Source organism: Antechinus flavipes, chromosome 3, assembly GCF_016432865.1.
Source record: "Antechinus flavipes isolate AdamAnt ecotype Samford, QLD, Australia chromosome 3, AdamAnt_v2, whole genome shotgun sequence".
Taxonomy (NCBI): Eukaryota; Metazoa; Chordata; class Mammalia; order Dasyuromorphia; family Dasyuridae; genus Antechinus; species Antechinus flavipes.
Genome location: NC_067400.1, coordinates 600,447,553 through 600,467,889, shown reverse-complemented (window position 1 = coordinate 600,467,889; position 20,337 = coordinate 600,447,553). Strand labels below are relative to the sequence as shown.

The following is a 20,337-nucleotide window of genomic DNA, read 5'->3' as shown; positions in this document are numbered from 1 at the left end:
AGAGTTCCTGATACAGTAAAGTGACCTTCAAACACTCAAACATCAAACATCTGCAGGAACTCTCTACCAAGGAAGAGAAGCTAATGGTTTCTTGTCTTGGGTTTAATAAAACATATTCATTCTCCCTAGAAAAATCTAGGCGTCAAGAGAGCACATGTACACAATGAAAGAAAAAGACCATTTTCATCTTAAAATATATGGAAGGAGAAAAAAAGTTAAGAATATTTTATCATATAATCTTAACTTTGGAAGATTAAGATTTTAAGTAATAAATAAGGCATAGATCGGTTCTAATTTGCTCTAAAATTCTATGGAGGATGTCAGTTCAGCAGGGATGATGAGAAGCATGCTGGAATTAAATTCTGAGAACAAAAAGAAAAATTCCAACTAATTTTAATTAATTAAAAAATGCCAACAATAGCTACTACCATTTATATGATGTGTGTATATATGGACTATGCTACTATGCTGGGCACTTTAAAACTATTATCTCATTTGATCTTTTACAACACCCTCGGAAGAGCTATTACCCATTTTACAAATGAGGACATTTGAAGAGAGATTAAATGACTTTTCTAGGGTCACCCAGCTAGGAAGTATCTAAGGCCAGAATTGAAGTCAGGTCTTCCTGACTATAGGGCCCAGTCCTTTAGGACTATCTTCCTTTTAGAAGAAGAAATAAAAGGACAGGTATCTCATGTGGGACCTGCTATGGATATTCAGGAAGTCTTATTAAGTCTCTTGGGAATGAACTTTGTCCTGGAAAGTACAGAATAAAAATGTCTCATTGGGAGAGGACAGCCAAGATCATAAGGAGAGAACAAGAGAGCCCCAGTACTCTGGGTGAATGAATGGAGGGGAATACTTTAGAAAGGAGAAAAAAAGAGAAATCTACAGGAAAAGGGAAATGACAACTTTTTAAAATTAGGTCAAGAATCAGTCGTATTATTCACATGACTGTTAGTGAGCATCAGGTAAAGGAACCACATGGGGTCCCTACTAGCCAACTTAGCTCTCCAAGAACATGTCTTCCCAGACAACTTTATTTCCCCTATATGAACTGGGATTCTGCCAATATTGTTTGCCTTGATTTGAGAAAACCATTTGCTCTGAGTCTCTTAGACAAATCCTGCAGCAAATATTTGGGGCAAACAGTGATGCAATGAGGTATATTCTGACTTGGTTGAATGGCAAGATCCCAAGGGGAGAGAGACTGCCCTAGGGTCTGTGCTTGGTTTCATCTGGTTTAACATCTTGATCAATAACTTGAGCAAAACACAGAAAATAGCTTATCAAAAGCAGAGAAAACATTTATCAAATTTGCAGAGAATTCAAAGCTGAAGATAGATAACTATCAAATTAAATGAGACAAGCCTGTAAAAGATATATAAATCTTGGCAGACTAGATTTATGTATCACATCAAAAAAAATCTGCTTCTCAAAATACAAGATGAGACAGAGCCAGATAATAGTTTATCTGAAAAATATGAAAAGAAAAACTAGGGAAAAAAAAACAAGAATATGCTACAGCAAACATAAAATGCAGTCTTGAAGCTAACAAAGACCATAGTGTCTCTACTTTGTCATACGTAGATCGTGTCTGGAGTATTCCATAGGCATATTTTATGAAGGACACCGATAAGCTGGAGAGTATGCAGAAAAGATGGCCACTGGGAGTGTGATGGGGGCCTTGAGTTCCTGCCACCAGAGCACCATTTGAAGGTGGGCATTTTTAGCCTTGGCAAGATTTATGGGAAACGTGATGGCTGTCACATAAACTTGTTGTTCTCCTAGGCCCCAAAGGGCATAAGGAGGAACAAGGGGAAGTTGCCATGAGGCTGCTTTAAGCTGGATCTGAAGAAAATGTTCTAACCTTTTAACAGCTCTACAGAGCAGCACCGATGGTCCCAAAGGGCGGGCCCTGCCCCCAGAGGTCTCCTGGCAAAGACAAGATGGTTTCTTGCCATGTATTTCAAAGAAGAGTTTCTTGTGCAGGGATGATGGCCATCGAGCTCTTAACTGGTCTGATTCTAAGACTGTTCTCTTCCAGAGATGGGACTGTAGCACCACCTACTGGCAGCTGGCAGTGGAACCAGGGCTCTCCAAATGAGCTCAAATCAGCCAGCCTTTATTAAATGCCCGCTCCATGTCGGGCACAGTGCCAAGCACTGAGGACACATAGACAAGACAGTCTGGGCCTTCAAGGAGCCGACACACTAATGCAGGAGACTCATGCAAGGCAGAGAGGAAGAAAGGGAAGACACCGGATTTCAGAGGGGCTGGGAAAAGGTTCCTGGAGAAGGTGAGAGTTTAGTTAGGACTTAAAAGAAACCAAGGAAGTCAGTCATCCAGGTGGAGGAAAGAGTGTTGTAGACAAGGCAGATAGCCTGAAAGAATGACCAGAGCCAAGAGAGGTGTCTTATTCATGGAACAGCCAGAAGGCCATTGTCACTGGATCTAAAAGAGTAAGGTGAAAGACAGGAAAGGCAGAGAAGAACAAGGTCATAAAGGGCTTTGAAAACCCAGGAGGGGTGAAAGGGAGCCACAGGAACTTACTGAGTAGAGGGTGAGATGGTCAGATCTGGGCTTTAAGAAAAATCACTTTAGTGACTGAATGGATGATGGACGGGAGTGGAGAGAGACTTGAGGTAGCAGGCAGACCTCCCAGGAGCTTCTGCAATAGTCTAGGGATGAGGAAATATGAACTTGTGCCAGGGTGGGGGCAGTGCCAAGAAGAGAAAGGAGGCGTAGGGATATGAGGTAGAAAAGACAGTGAGATATAGAGGATGATCCTTAGGCTGGGGGCCTGGGGGCCTGAAGGTCTGGCAGAAGTTTGGAAGGCAGAAGGTTTGGGATCAGTTTGAGACGTGTTTAAGATGTCCATGGGACATCCAGTTCAAAATGTTCGACATTAGTAGATTCAAAACTAGAGGTTAGGAAAAAGGTTAGGGCAGATGGGTGAGATTTCAAGATCATCAGGCTAAAGATGATAATTGAATCCACAAGTAATATAGAGGGAGAAGAGAAAATCACAACAGAGTACACACACACACACACACACACACACACACTCACTCTCTCTCTCTCTCCCCTTTTAACCCCTTAATAAATCAGAAACATAAGTATCTCCCAGACTTACTACCTTTTGTAGATACTTGTTTATTTGGATTTTGTGCATTTATAATTTTGTATGTTTACATGTTGTATGTATTTTTTTTTTTATTTTAAGACCTAAAAGAATGGATACTCTTATGGAAAAGATTAAATTTCATGGATTCATGACTCATCATATACTTCAATCAATTCCAGATGCATTCAAAGGGTTAGATAATTACAAGAAAATGTCTTTAGCCCATCTAAGAAACATTATCAGAGACAAAAATGAATGGATATTCAAACATATTAATTCAAAATTTAAAATGGAAAGAAGCAGAATTGGGAAAATAATAAACAAATTTAATGGATCACAGGTTTACAGTTGGAAATCAGAAAAAAAGTTTTCAAAGTTAACTATCTAAATAAAATACATGAAAACATATAATCAATACCAAGTTTCCACTTAATTTTAAAACAAACAAGGAAATAAAATTATATAAAAATGTACAGTTTAACTTTTTTAAGTTTTTAAAGAAAACTTTTATAACATTTATAACAAATATGCAGATAACTAAAATGGTGCAGTGAACAGTAAGCCTTGGACACTTTCTAGATGCATGACTCTGGGGCAAATCACTTAACTTCTATCTGCTTCCGTTTCCCCATCTGTAAAATGAAGATAATTACAACAGCACTACCTCCTCTCAGGATTGCTGTATTTATAGTGTCCAGCAAATAGCAGATGCTTAATAAATGCTTGTTATCTAACCATCCGCTAACAACATTTAAACAAACAATTTTGAAAGACTTAAAAATTCTGGTCAATATAATAAGCAAACATACTTCCAGGGGACACTTGAGGAAGTATAATATGCACTTCTTGATAAAAAGGTAATGGACTAAAGATGCAGACTAGGAGTTTGGGGACTTAAGAGGAATTTGGATATTTATTACAAGGATCTGGGTTTTCTTTTTCCAATGGCGAAAAGGGAGAGTAGAGGAGAAAAAATAAATGCATCTTAGTTGAAAAAATAAATTAAAAGGGTTGTGGTTTTATTATTTTTTTAAATGAAAAAAGAGTCTATCTGTAGCATCCCTTTCAAATCCAAATGCCAGTATCTGGAGTAGATGCTTAGTATTAATTTTTTTTTTTAACATACAAGTTGCCTTATTTAATTACTAAAATAAAGAACTGCTTAAGAGTTCTTGTTTCTCTTAAGCTAAATTTCAGAGGGAAAAAAAAAAAAACCACATGGCTCTGAAACAACACAAATAAGGTCACTAAAGCTCTGGCCAGTGATGAAAGCAGGATTAGACACAGACTAAAATGTCTATAAAGCCCAAAGAAAGGCTCAGGAGGGAGAGGGAAAAGGACACATTCTCCTCAAGTTTCTCTCCTAGGAAAAGAGCCAAAGAACTAATAAGCAATGAGGTTTGAAGGCTGTCAGAGGGAAGGGGGTCACTCACCAGCTGATAATATGTGGGTTGCTGCTTGGGAAGTAGTACACTGCAGGGTCTGCACAAAGCAAAGGATCAAATGTCCTGGCAACCATCCAATGACCTAGGCTATATAGCTTTCAGCAGCTTAAACTCTAAATATGCCATCATGAAGAGGGTTTAGTTAAAAGGTGTCTGTGAATAAATGTGTGTGGCCTTACTTCCCTCCACTTTGCCCTGTTCATTGTGCAACACCATGCTCCCAAGTCACTGCAGGGCAATGACTTTTCCCCCTTCCTCACCCACTATGGCCAGTGAGTTTCAAGTCTTAACCATTCCCCTTCTCTGACTTCTTGTGCTCCCTCTTCTCTTTTGACCCCGCTCTCCTTTCTTGCTCCAATTCCTGTCCCCCTCTAATACATCCTCTACAGAATTGCCTGACATCCCCACAAGACAAAGTTGATTCTATGCTCCCTACTACAACATGTTCAGTGACTTCCTATTGCCTCTTAAGCACAAAGTTGTATTATCTTTTAAAAACACTATCTTTCAGCCCTCTGCAATCTGGCTGCCTCAACATTTCCAGTTTTATTTCCTATGAAATCCCTTCATATAGTCTCTATTTCTGTCAAACTAACCTCCTGAATGACCCCCATTCATGAAGGTTGCTCTCTTGTCTCTACAGGGCCTCCATAGCTAGGGTGCAGCCCTCCTTACTTCTGCCTCTTTGAATCCTGAGCTTCCTTTGGAACCCACACCTGGGCCACCTCTCCCTACCCAAGGCCCTTCTGGATTCCTACTAGATGTTAGCATCCCTCTTGGAATTTTTTTAATATTATATTGCATAAACCTTGTAGTTTCTTGTCTGTGTATTAAGGAATAGAAATCATTCAAGGACTGGGATTGTTCCGATTATCCAGTTATCTATAGTACCACTCTAGTACCAGTTATCTCTAGTACCACATAACTGGATAATCGGAACAATGCCAGTCCTCTCTAGTACTAAACTTGGTGTCTCACACTCACACACAGAATTAAGTTTGGTTTTTTTTTTTAGAATTAAGTAGTCTTAATACTTAAATATTCTTAACACATTTGCTAAGATGAACATGAGTTGCAAACTTTGGGCTGCAGTTGCCTTCAGCAGCACCTTCTGTTCTCCCCAGAACACAGTGCTTTCAACACCAAGGCAGTCCAGCCAGTGTTTTCCCAGCACCTAACTACTGGCTTCCAACCTAGGAAATCCAAAAGAACAGCTGCAGGTGAGTCAGAAAAGGAGACAATCTCACTGAATCACAGGTTCTCTGATTCTGGCAATAAGCTTCATACTCCTGAGGCTCAAAGGCCACACCTCTTACTCCACGGCACCTATTTAGCCTAATGAGTTTTTCTGGCTGACATTCACAATCTTCAGGTGGCTTTTTTACAGGCAACTCCTCAGGAGCTCAAATTTCACCTTTTTTTATATAGTTCTCACTTTACCTAAGTAGACTACTTGGCAAACCACTATATAACACAATTTTTACATAATGCAAATTTGCCCTTAATAATCTGCCTTTCACATAGCCTAAATAAGAAAGGCATACACAAAATAATACCTTTATGCAATTCCCAAAATGTTTTAAAATGCAGACATACCAAATACTATACCATGATAATTAGGAAATGAAAAGTAAAGCATGCACAGTATTGTACAGAAAGTTAATTTAGGCAGCATTTTGCCTTTTATCATGGTGTATGATGCTATCAAGAAATATTTGGAGAGTGGGGCTCGTTTTTTTCCTCCTATGTTTGACGATGCTGTTCAATTTCAATCATGTCCAGCTCTTCATGACCCATCTGGGGTTTTCTGGAGATTTTGGAAGCAGTTTGCCATTTCCTTCTCTAGCTCATTTTACAGATGAGAAAACTGAGGCAAAACAGGATTAGATGACTTGCCCAGGTCACAGAGCCAATAAGTGTCGAAGGCCAGATTTGACGTCAACTCTTTCAGGGCCAGATTACTGCACTATCTAGCTGCCTATATCTGACAATGATAGCAAGCAATATTTTCTCAACTAGTTTTTGTACTTTAAAAAATCTTGAGGTATTTGAATCCATCTTTTCAAAACAAGAAAAAATTCATCCAAATGATGAAATATTTATTATGCCAGCTGCTTCATTGTGAGCCTTTTTGGTTTGACCTCAGGTTCTGAAGCTTCCCTTCTTTGGCATCTTTGCAGCTAGGAACAAATTTCTTGAAGAACTGTTGAATGAGGATCAATAAACTCATCCACATCATTCTCATCCACTTCGAGCTTTTGTGCTAAGTTTACAATCCTGTTTTTCATTTTTATCAAATCCATGAATATTAGGCACCTTGTGCCCAGTTTTTCCCAAACTCTTCAAACATGTTTGTTATGTCTTCCCATTCCTTAACAGTATTCCAGATTGTATATAAATATAATAGGACTTCCAGAAATCTCTCAAGATCAACTCCTTATCTGCATCCAAACCTGCAATTGCTTAGGCAAAAGTACTGCTTAAAAAATATTCCCAATCACTCCCAGATCCATAGGTTATTAGTAATGGGGTAAGTACGTATTATATATGAGGGTATTTACCACTTTTACATTTTCATTAAAATTTTTCAGATGAGATAGCTGATCTGGAACATTCTCCAAGATAAATAGAATCTTAAAGACATGCCGTTACCATTACAATACTTTTTGGCTTTTGGAATGAAGCAGTGCATAAACCATGGTTCAAACATGATAAGGGTTATCTCTGCCTTGGTTTTAGCAAAATAATGCCCAAGTTATGGTGAAACTTGGGTGGGGTATGCCCAAGCATTACTCTCAATGCTCTTGGATTTTTTTTCTGAGTGATGCATTAGAACAAGTTTTAATTTGCAAGTCCTAGATTCATTCCCTCCACAGAGAAGAGTAAACCTTTGTATCTGAAGCTTTATGGACCACATAGTTTTTTCTTTCACCAAGACGTAGATTTGAGATGGCATTCTTTAATAAAATAGACTCATTTCATCTACATTAAAGAATTATTCAATAAATAAATAAATAAGAATTTGTTCTGGCAAGTAGGGACCTCATCTATTTTTTTGCAAGAAAACTCTGGGAACTTCTTTGCTGCTTCAATATCTGCACTAGCAGTCTTTCCTAATACTTACTCATTATGAAATCCTGCATGATTTTGAAATTGAACAAATCCATCACTGCTTGCTGTAATACCTGTGTTCCTTCAGGGTACTTAACCTTTAAATCTTCAAAGAGATTTTGAGTCTTTACTTGAATTGTGATCAAGCTTAAAAGAATCTTCTTAGTTTGAGCTTCTAGCCACATAGTTAAATAGTTTCTCATCTGTAGAATAGCACCAGTTCATTTCCTGCAAGCACTGCCTTTTCCAAACTCCCTAATCTAAGCAGCATCCTTCACTGTGGTATTCATGGCTAGAAACTAAGTTCATGTGTTACTGATAAGTTTTGCCTCTATGTTCATTTTCATTGTCAAATCTATTCATGTATGCTTACAAGATGGTTTACCTTTCCTTTCAAGAACGTTTGCTGCCAGCCATAGTGAAAATATATGAATCATGGACTTGGCTCTTCTCAACAATGCAGCGATTCAAGGCAATTCCAATATTCTTGGGATGGAAAATGCCATCCACATCCAGAGAGAGAACTAGGGAGACTGAATGTAGATCGAAGCATAGTATTTTCACCTTTTGTTTGCTTTTTCTTTCTTGCTGTTTTTTTTTCCCTTTTGCTGATTTTTCTTGCACAACACAATATGGAAATATGTTTAAAAGAATTGTACATATACTATTTCAAAATACAATTCTTTTTGAACAGCCAAATAACTGTTTGGACATGTATACTAATATTGTATTTAATTTAATTTATAACATGTATTATAGGTCAACCTGCTATCTGGGGGAGGGAATGGGGGGGGAAGAGAGGAAAAATTGTAACAAAAGGTTTGGCAATTGTCAATGCTGTAAAATTATCCATGCATATAACTTGTAAATAAAAAGCTATAATAAGTAAAAATTTAAAATGTGCATAATTTAACCCTAAATCAGATTATTTGCTATCTTAAGGAGAAGTGAGGTAAAAAAGGAAGGGAAAAAATTTTCAAACACAAAAATTTTACAAAAATGAATGCTGATCTGAGATATCACTACACACCTGTCAGATTGGCCAAGATGACAGGAAAAGATAATGACGGCTGTTGGAGGGGATGTGGGAAAACTGGGACACCGATACATTGTTGGTGGAACTGTGAAGGGATCTAACCCTTCTGGAGAGCAGTTTGGAACTATGCTCAAAAAGTTATCAAATTGAGTATACCCTTTGATCCAGCAATGTTTCTATTGGGATTATATGCCAAAGAGATCTTAAAAGAGGGAAAGTGACCCATATGCAAAATGTTTGTGTGGCAGCCCTCTTTGTAGTAGCAAGAAAACTGGATACTGAGAGGATGCCCATCAACTGGAAAATGGCTGAATAAATTATGGTATATGAATGCTATGGAATACTGTTGTTCTGTAAGAAACAACTAGGCAAGATGATATTTCAGAGAGGCTTGGAGAGACCTACGTGAACTGATGCAAAGTGAAAAGGAGATCATCATACACAGCAACAACTAGACTATATATGATGACCAATTCTGATGAATGGGTTGAATCTCTTCAATACTGAGATGATTTGGACCAGTTCTACTTGTGCAGTGATGAAGAGAGCCATCTACACCCAGAAAGAGAACCATGGGAACAGAGGGTGGAACACAGCATACATTAGCACTCCCACTCTCTGTTATTTGCTTGCATTTTTTGCTTCTTTTTTCTCAGTTTTTCTTTTTCTTCCTTCTTGATCTGATTTTTCTTGTGCAACTGGATGGCTGTGTGAATATGTATACACATATTGGATCTGGCATGTATTTCGGCATATTTGGCATGTATTGGACTGCCTGCTAGGTGGGAAGAAGGGGAAAATTTGAGGCAGGGGGTTATACAGGGGTCAATGTTGGAAAAATTACCTGTGCATATGCTTTGTGAAATAAAAGCTTTAATTTAAAAAAAAAAATGAATGTTGAAAACTCTCTTTACATATATTTTGAAAAATAAAAAAAATTTAAAAAAAAGAAAAGACATGGATCACTATATAGTACAGAGAGAAGTACAGTATAGTACAGTATAATTAACTGTCTGCAAACAGGAAGGAACTGACTCAGGCTTCTCAGCTTTCTACCACCATTTACTTACTCATCATATAATTGCATCTGCTTTAAATAAGGAATTTTTGTTAATTTTTTTTTTTGGAATGCAGATTTCTTTCAGTATTTTTTATGTAAATCTGAATTTTTTAATGAGAATTTAAGTGCAGTATCTATTTTTTATATATAATATCTTATATGTTATATACACTCACATTATGGGTTTGTTTTTAAGACAAATTCAGATACTCTACAATAAGAATCCCTGCTAAGATACTGAACTTCATTCCTCCTTTTGATTTCTCCTCTATTTTCTTCTAAAAACAAAATATCTTCCACTACAGTTCCCAGGCTTCATGCTGGGAAGGAAGTAGCCAAAGGCTCCTAACAGTGGGCAGGGCTTGCAGAAGACCCAAAGAAGCTGGAGAAAAGAAGAAGAAAAAAGCCACCCAATTCCAGAGCCAGAGACCCTACATTGATACCTGTACTCTGATTTGGGATGGCAAACAAGGTGCCCAAGAGCCCAAGCTTTCCCACCAGTACCCAGGCAAAGCCTGGAGTGACCCCACTAAATACTTACTCCTTTCTGGCTGTTACAGTGTCGTGTACTGATGATAGCCCCAGCCTCTTCAATCATTTTCAAAATCGTCCCTCCATGGACATTGCCTGCAATGTTGGCGTCATCTGGGCGCATTATCCTGTGGGCAGACAGAGCAGAAGTGAAATCTCTGGGAGGGCTTGGATAGAAGAAATCAGCTCAAGGGAAACAGAATGCTAGAAGTTCCAGCTGCCACAGGCCCAAAAAAAAAAAAAAAGAAAGAAAGAAAGAAAGAAAAGATAAAGAAAGAAAAATAGTCTTCACTCCATTCCTAGGAGAAGGAGGAAATGTTAAGAACAGGTGAGTGCCTCCTAGCTTAACCAAACTGGTAAAGGAGGCCTCAGACTGAGCGCTGCTGCTCCTTCTCTTCCCACAGGAGGGCACAGTATAGACAGAAAAGAAATAGTTTCCCCTATAGTTGGGACAGCCTCCAACCTCAGCCTTCCAGGAGCTTTGCAATGACTTGATTGCAAAGGCTGAGAGGAGTCTTGGGTCATGGACCTGAGACTGCAAGAGCACGCCAACACTTTATGTCAAGCATGACCAAGTAGAATTCAATTAGTCCTGAAGTGTCCTAAAGCAATGGCATCATCCCCTTAGAGATCAGCCATCCAAGCTCAGAAAGACTGAATGCAACCCTGGAAGATTTCACCATCTGCAGGTTCAAGCCTCGACTTTAACCACAGTGGGGACAAGCTGTTCAAAGTTCTCGGCTCACTTCCCCAGGCTCTTTGCATCAGTTTCCCTTTCAATGAAACAGAATCAAGGCACTTCTAGAAGGGAGATTTTTAAATTGGCAAGTCCTGGAGGTCAAAAAATGAAAATCTCACCAGCTCGCGTTAAAGGGAATCCAGAGAAAGGAACAGAAAAGCCAAAGGACCTGAACTCCAATCCTACTCAAATGTATATTCTCTGTGGGATTTCGGGCCTAAGTCATTTCACTCTAGGTCTCAGTTTACTCATCAGCTCCATTACCTCTGAGGATGCTTCTAGCTCCAATGCTCTGAGCCTATGATCTACTCAAAATCACACAATGGCTGGTCAGCACTGCAGGAGCTTGATCTAATTCTTAGAATTCCAAAATTTCCATTTGGAAATCACTGGTTGGAAATACACCTTGGGCAAAACCATCAAAGCCTTGAAATTGTTCTGCTAATTGTTTCATTTGCTCAGCCTCCTTCCCACTCAGAAAACTAGAATGATCACATCTATCCAGTTTCCCAAAGAGTTACTTGGGTTGCTCTAATTCAGGCCTCCATAAAAGCCAACCCAAGCATGTGCACACAAGCTCTTCCTCCAACTTATCCTGATCCTACTCAGCAGGATCCCCCACACAAGTCTTCCCTTCCTCCCCATCCCCTACAGCTGCCCAACAACTACCGCCAAAGTAGCTTACTAACGTTGGTAACTTGGCTCACACGAGTAACTGGTGGATGCTATGGAAGTGTCACTGTATGATCTATGTGGGGCTTAATTTGGAATCAAAGAACCTGAACTCAATCAAACCTGACTTCTCTGCTCATTTACCTGACTTTGAACAAGTCACATAATCTTGCTAATAAAACTGGGTGCTAAAATCTTGGGTACACTACTGACAGATATCCCAAGGAGGTCAAAGTTGGAAACAAAGATCTAATGTTTCCATGTACTATGTAGTATGTAGATATGAATAGCAGCACATTTTGTGATAGCCAAGAACTAGAAACAAAGAGGGAAATGGCTAGGCCAAATATGGCACAAGAGTGAAACAGAATTTCACTTTGAGAAAGTCAGAGCAACATGAGATGTTTCACTGATTGATACGTATTCCAAGCGATTGATCGTATGAACTGATGTATGAATTTAAAGCAGAACCAAAATCTACACAGTATACAAAATGATGATGACAATGCTTAAAAAAAAGGGGGGGGGAGGGGCTCATTAAAAAGAATTCTGAATAACTGAAAAAACAATATTGGTCCAAAAGAATCAAATAGAAAAAATGCCTTCCTCATCCTGGTACGGAGGCAAGAAATTAGTAGGGTAGAAGCCTGTGTCCATTTGTTGATGGGGTCATTGCACTAATTGAATCGGCTCGTTTTTTCTTGTTACAGACAAGCAAGAGTCCATTCTGGAGATGGAGAGAAGAAGGGATGAAATAAATGACTCAGCTAAGGACAAAGGACATCGATAAAATGAATTTTTAAAATAACATTAAATCAAGAAGGTAATCAATAAACATTCCCCCTTGTTTTTGAGATTTTACTTTTGTATTACTCTCCATTCTTTCTAAAAGTTTGTAACTGCTCAGGCCAGACAGGTTTATTAGATCAAAAAGAATAAACGGATTCCAACTAAAATTATCTTTTCTAAAGCAAGTGAGCCCATGAAACATTTCCTGATGTTTCCAGCCCATACTCACCCTTCTTCTAGAAACTTTCATGTCTCTTACCGTCTAGACTATACAATGAATACTTTTTATATCATTTATTTTCTAATTGTTTCATTCAATATTTCTACAGTGCTTTAAGGCTTACAAAGCACTTTCTTCCAAGAACAAATATTATTACTTAGCAGCCCTTCTTATGAATAAGCAATCTGATTCAGGGGACTGCCAAAAGGGGCACAATTAGGAAATATTATTTGAATTTATATCTCCTTACTCGAGAGTCCAATCAGCTTCCCCACACCAATTCTCAATAAATAAGCACCAATTACTTAAAATAACTATTACATACTAAGCAGCTAGAACTAACAATAGGAAACCAGTCTCAGGAGTTAGAAAAGCCTAAGGTACAAGTTCCACTTTTGGTCAAGTCACTCAAGTTTTCAGGCCTCAGCTGCACAATGGAAACTTTCTTTCCCATAAGTCCCTTATACCATTAAAGCACAGGGGCAATACCCATTCCACGTCCAAAGCGCAGGGCGTGGTGACTTCAATTTAGGCCCAATGCCTACATGCTGTAGAGTAGGGATGGGGAAACGTCCAACCACAAAATCATTTGGTCTGACAAGACAACCTCAGGTGACGATGAGCAGAAAGCTAGCATTTACAACCTCCCACTGCTCATGATTTTGTATGGTAGTGAAATGATGTCATAAATGTCCAAATGGTCCTTGGTTCTAAAAAGATTCCCCAGCCCTGTTAGAGAAGGAAGCTTTGATCTGAAAACCATCAGATGACATCTCTAAGAGGTGGTACCCTGTAGTCCTGCCCCCGTAAGCAAGAACATGTGCACTAGGATCACAGCCAATATTTCTGATTCTGACATGAAAATGTCAGCACTAAAATTAAAACATCGCTGGGTGAAATCCATGGTAACCAGGAGTGGGTTGGGGTTTTTTTTTTTCCTGTTTTGGTTCCTCTTTACAACAGAAGCATCTAAAATAACTGTTAAAGAAGAAGGTACAGGCTAGCTTAAAAAAATCACCTTTTCTAAAAAGAATACTTTCCAGGCTCTCTTTTTAAGAGGCAATACTTCTGAGTAACGCAGGCCCAAGCTATGGCCCCAACAGAGCAGTCAACCAGAAAAATACCCACTCACAATACTATATGGACAATGAACAGGTCCACTAAGGTTTTACATTCAATACCGTCAAATTAGCTCATAAATGGAAGGCAGATCATTCAAGAAACAAAAGTAGAAGTTCAGTTCTTCATTCAAATACAGCTCACCCCCTCCAAATGCTAAGCAATTCACAGAATAGATAGCTAACACTGGAAGGAAGCCCAGGACACTTGTCAGAAGATAGGCCAAAGAGAAATAGAACATGGGTCTGGGAGTCAAAGAAAGTTGGATCCTGACTCTGTCCCTAATTTCTTCAGTCATCTTAAGTCACTGTACAGATTAGGGGAGTGGGGGGGAGAGAAACAGAAAGATAAAGAGGGGACAGAATTAGAGATAAGACAAATAATCTCTAGCCATTTTACAATCCTAAATTCCACTGAAAACCTTAAGATGAAGAGATAGGAAAACCTGGGATGGAGGTGGGGAAAGGGATGTCTGAAAAAGTGATAGGAGATGACCTGGAAAAATTAGAATAGGACTGAAGAGAAAGAGAGAGCTATCTAATTTCCAGAAAAGAAATATTGTTAACTAAGCCTAATGGAGGAATGCTAAGGGAGTTCTAGGAGTAAAACAAAGGCCAATTTCACTGGAAAAGTTTATAGATCTCTGGCTTTAGAGACCATCTAGAGTCATTTTACAGATAAGGAAACTGAGGCTCAGAAAAGCACATCCTGGATATCTAGGATCCTCAACTCCAAACCTGTGGGTATTCCCAATTTTACTGAAGAATAGGATGGGAAAATTGGGGAGGAGGCATAGCTGTAAATAGTTCTCAATCAGGTAAGACAAATAGTCAATACTTGTGTTTTCTAACAGTAAAAACTATTCAGAACATAAACTGAAACCTAACCATAATCCCTTAAGTCACCAGCTGAGCATAATAATAAATTAAATTCCCTAGAATGATAATATCAAACTCAATTAGAAACAGGAGCCATTATAAACACTACTTATGTTTTACTGTATTTTTATTGTTGCTAAATATTTCCCAGTGACATTTTAATCTGGTCCAGGCTGCACTTGGGAGAGTGCAGGGTGAAGCATTTAATCCTTCTGCCCCAATGTACCAAGAAACCTCAGATTCAAGGGATTTCCCTCACTTGCTGTTTCTACATCCCAACCAACCTGATCTTTCTGAGAACTAGAAAACTACTTTTAACTAGACAACTCCAGGAACGCCTTTTGTTCAAAGCTAAATCCATGGTCATATGATAAAGTTAAAGAATCAAAGTCACCTAGACCCTACAGCATCCAGACTTTGCAGCTGAGGACTTTGCAATCCTCAGAAGGCCAGCTAGTCATCAAAACAATCTGCTCCTGGGAAAGAACTGGAGAGGTGGATCAGCTGAACAAAAGAGGTTCACAAGAGACAGAGGAAAAACAAAAATCCCAAGTATCCCAAACCCGAATAAAACAGGTTATTGCTTTTGTGGGCCTCAAAAGACCGAAGGAGCCAGGACAAGTCCCTCTGGCAAACCAGAGCCAGTAGCAGCAATAGCCACATCTGGTGGGGAGTCAACCCCAAGGATCAGTCTACCAGAGGACAGATCCATCAGCCAAAGAACTAGATACATCAGTAACAACATACACAAAAGCAAACTCAGTGGGGACACTGGGAGAAAAGGACCCCATTGTATAGGATTTTTTAAAAATCTTGTGCCTTTCTAAGATGACAGGAAAAAATAATGATGAATGTTGGAGGGGATGCGGGAAAACTGGGACACTGATGCATTGTTGGTGAAGTTGTGAATGAATCCAACCATTCTGGAGAGCAATCTGGATTATATTATGCCCAAAAAGTTATCAAACTGTGCATATCCTTTGATCCAGCAGTGTTAGGGCTTGTATAAATCCCAAAGAAATATTAAAGAAGGGAAAGGGACCTGTATGTGCCAAAATGTTTATGGCAGCCCTGTTTACTCTAGTGGCTAGAAACTGGAAATTGAATGGATGCCCATCAATTGGAGAATGGCTGAGTAAATTGTGGTATATGAATGTTATGGAATATTATTGTTCTGTAAGAAATGACCAGCAGGATGAATACAGAGAGGCTTGGAGAGTCTTACATGAACTGATGCTGAGTGAAATGAGCAGAACCAGGAGATCATTATATACTTCAACAACGACACTGTATGAGGATGTATTCTGATGGAAGTGGAGTTCTTTGACAAAGAGAAGATCTAACTCAGTTTCAATTGATCAATGATGGACAGAAGCAGCTACACCCAAAGAAAAGACACTGAGAAACGAATGTGAACTATTTGCATTTTTGTTTTTCTTCCCGGGTTATTTTTACCTTCTGAATCCAATTCTCCCTGTGCAATAAAAGAACTGTTCGGTTCTGCACACATATATTGTATCTAGGATATACTGCAACATATCTAACATATATAGGACTGCTTGCCATCTAGGGGAGGGGGGGAGGAAGGGAGGAGAAAAATCGGAACAGAAGTGAATGCAAGGGATAATGTTGTAAAAAAAATTACCCTGGCATGGGTTCTGTCAATATAAAGTTATTATAAAATAATAAAAATTAAAAATAAAAAAATAAAAATCTTGTGCCTTTGCTAGATTCCTAGGTAATTATCCCTTTAGAAAAGCTAAGTGATGTCCACTGCTTAATTTATATTCGAGTAAACATACAAGATGAGAATTCGTATTAGAAACCTCAATGCTCAGGTTATGATTGAGCATATTAAACTCTGAGAAAACTATGAAAAGAAGCACAACTACATACTTTTTAAATGATCGAAGGGCCAGGGGAAAAGTCATCAGCCCTCTGGCAACCCCCAGCCCCACCTCCAACCCCTCCCCAGACAGTATGTACAAAGGGTGTTTGGGATGGAAAGTCCTTAGGGGAGAAGTATTTCACAGTGTGTTCCAATGAAAAGGGACCTAAGAGGCCACAGATCCAACACAGATCTAAAAAATAATCCCTTTTGATGAAAAGGAATTCCTCACTTGGACAGCTCTCATCTTTAAGTTTTTTACTTCTATCATCTTCAAATCTGCCTCTCCAAATCTTCCATCCATTTCTGGAGGCGAGGCAGAGCATGTCTAATTTGTCTTCCCCGCGTCAGCCTTTCAAATATTTGATGATCATTATCATGCTGTAATTTTTTTAAACCAAAAGAATCTACATGTTCAGCAATTGGGAAAATAGAATAATCTATGTCATATCCAAATAAAAGACAATCTGATAAAGAATAACAGCTATGAGAACAGTGAGAAATCTGAAAAGGAATATAGAAGGGCCTGAATAATCTGGATAAAAGAGATTCCAGATGAAGAAACTATCAGTATAAGGTGTACTCCCCTACTCTGCAATTTCTAGTTTCAAAAAAATGCCTGAGGCACTGGAAAATTAAGTGCTTTGCTCAAAGTCCCGATGCTGAGAGATATAACTTGAACTTTTAAGTAAAATTGGTTAAAGAAAGCTGGAAGGAACAAACAGCTGAATTGTTTTTCTTTCCATTTGCCATAGTTTCCCATATTAAAATTCACTTTTTTCAAGTAATTATAAAGTATGCTCAATGACTTTATTTGAATGTTTTACATTTGAATTTGTAATCCATTATTTAAATAAACCAAGCTGGCTTATAACAAGACAAAGCATCATGGAAATCCTAATACTACTAGGAAAACAAACTGCTCGCCTAGCCCATCAGCCCCCACTATGTTTCAAGTATAAGAAAAAGACCTGAGGAGAAGTGTGGGGTTGGACTTCCAGTTAATAGGAACCAATTCCAGGAAGTTTGCCTCTGTGATTCTCAGCAAGCTCTCAGTTCCCCACAACTGGCACAGTTCCCAACAGAGAGCTGGTGGAGAACATGGGGCTGTATGTTCTATTCTTCCACTGTTTCACCCATCACTTCCTGAAAGTGGCCCAGCAGGCTTTCACCCCCCACCACCACCACCTCCAGCCCCAGATCATACCTGCAAAGCTGAGAGGCCATCCCCAACGGGGAAGTTATCAGACCAAATGGGGAGCTGAGCAAAGGCTGGGGAGCAGGGCCAACCCGGTCCAACTGAGCCAGCAGATCTGACATTTACAGTTGCCCAAGTCATGGGGCCATTCCTGACGAAAACCCTTTCAGGCTCCCCGCCCGCTGAGTCCGGTGGAAGGCATGCTGACTTCCTGTACTGTCCAATCTAACTAGGAAGAGGATGTGTACCAATCAAAAACTTGCCCAGCCAGAGCCAGTTTCCATAGAAACCTCATTTAATAATTACCACATTAAAACACTTCATGAAGCAACATGAAATTAAGAAGTCAAGAGTCTGAGTATTGACTTAGTGTTAACTAATCAGCATGCACTATTATACCACCACTATTAGGTCTACTAACCTCTAAGTTTCCATTTATGAACCGATATAGCATCCAGCTCCAAAAAAACAAAACCAGGGCACATCAGTGATCTGTGCAAAAGTTCAGTGTCAGTAGTTTTAATAATACACTACTTCTAAAACAGAGACAATGTTACAGAGAGCCCACCCCACCACCCCCACCCCCACCCCCGTTCAAAACGGTGGAATAAAGTTACCCAAAAACCCCAATTAACTAAGTCTTATCAGGAAGTATTTAGCTCAAAAACAAACTTTAAAAGGAAAATGACTTCGTAACAAGTCTCAGCAGCCTACCTCTGAGTTAGCAGAAACCCCCACAAGTAGTACAAACCCCAGTACTATCCAGAAGCCCCCCCAGAGCACCTGCCTTTGGGAATTATATAGTCCCTTTAGAAATGCAGCTACTGGGAGTGATGTGATCTTGGAGAACGTAGTGAAAGAAAAGTTCCACTGAGCTATCTTTCAAGCATGTCTGGTTTGTCCTCCAAAAGTCTGGGCTGCCACCTCGCACCTGGACTCAGACAATGAGCACTTCTTGAGTTTCATGAAGGAAGCCCCCATTACCCGATTCTGCAATCGCGTTGACCCCAATCCCATGAGTCATCCTGCTCTGTTCTTTGTTCTCAACTCCACCTCTAACATTTTTCCCTATAAATTTACCTTTTTGCTCTTTCCCTCTCTTTGAATTTAATCTATTTTAATTGGCGTTACAATTATAACACTTTGCCTCTTAACTTAGAAATTATCCAAGCTTCTAAATTCTTTGGGGACACCCACAAGACCAGTCTGGAACCCCAATGTATTCTTGGGGATCCCTTGTACCCTTGCATCTGCACAACCTTATCTCAGACTTGGACCAAAGACAATATACAAATACATCTGAACTGTCACCAGGCCACCGAGCCCTAGGTGCAACTGAAGCAGGTCTTTGGGGCCCAGTACACTCATGGCTCCCCAAACCCCTCTCTACCCAGGCCTGCTCTCCCTGGTGGTGCCTCATGCTCCAAAGTATCTCTCCACTCCAGAACAATGTGGGCAATGGGAGGGAGCAAGCACTTACACAATGTGCCACGTATAGTGCCAAGAGCTTGAAGGTTTTCCTGACTCCAGGACCAGTTCCATACACTGGCCATATAACTGTCTCTGGCCATCAGATTAATATTATTCACAAAAAAATATGAACTAACAGCCTTTACTCTCCCAGTGGCTGTTTCAATTTAAAAGACTAACTTCAATTATAAGCTGATGAAATGACCTTTCTTAGGGAAACAAGGAAGAGGGAACAATTTCACTTTGGCCCACAGCAAGAGGGCTTCATCTTGGAAAATTTATGAACACCTGAGAATTGTATCTCCCATTATAAAAGATCAGGTTGTTCTCCATACTCCACACCCATTCCCAATCAGGGACAAAGGAAGTGGAACAAAGGGCAGCATAATTTTTTCCTTGTTATTTTAGTTCCAAATTTAAAACCAAATAAATGTACATTTTCATACAGAGTAAAACAGAAAAAGGACTGTACGTGAAAATACAAGTCTTGTATATCATTTGCTTTTCTTTTCAAGTATATAACAGATTAATGAAAATTCAAGCAAAAAGATAAGTGATAGATAAAATTTCTAAGTAAAACTGAGGCTGTTTTTATTGATAAAAAACCTGATTTTTAAAAAGAAAGAAAAACTAAATGATATTTATTGTCAACCAGATGGAACTGGCCTCTAAGTCAAGATGGCTGGCGAATAGGGCAGGCTACAGACAAGAGAGTCAGGAATCAATAGAAGTTTACTTTCAAAATGAGGGAAATGCAAGCAAGGAGGGGAGCTAGATATCTGGGACCCTCCCCCTGGGGGGTGGGGGGAAAATGGGGAGAAACCTCAACACTTATGCCCATGGCTGCACAGTGAACTGCAGCCCTGATGATGAGGGGTAACAGCAACAATGTGATGTGACAAGTGATGGATACAGCAGTGCCTGTCCAAGTTCAAATATAACATCTGATGCCAGTCAAAGCAATGCATTAATTACATCATTTTGCCAAATGGTGAGATCATCCGAGGATGAACCCAAAGGATTGTTGGTATGCCAAACCCTGCTAGGGTCT

General features: G+C 39.4%; 1 protein-coding gene across 3 annotated transcripts in view; it reads right to left on the bottom strand.

The window, feature by feature from the left end:
- Positions 1-20,337, bottom strand: part of ACOT7 (acyl-CoA thioesterase 7) — a 149,625-nt gene that overhangs the window by 107,098 nt on the left and 22,190 nt on the right. For 2 of the 3 annotated variants that reach the window (XM_051988693.1, XM_051988694.1), the window contains exon 2: positions 10,324-10,441. In XM_051988693.1, the coding sequence (XP_051844653.1) occupies positions 10,324-10,441 (118 nt within the window). Of the gene's footprint in view, positions 1-10,323; positions 10,442-17,825; positions 17,954-20,337 lie in introns of those variants that run through there. The other variant, XM_051988695.1, reaches the window with a different exon arrangement.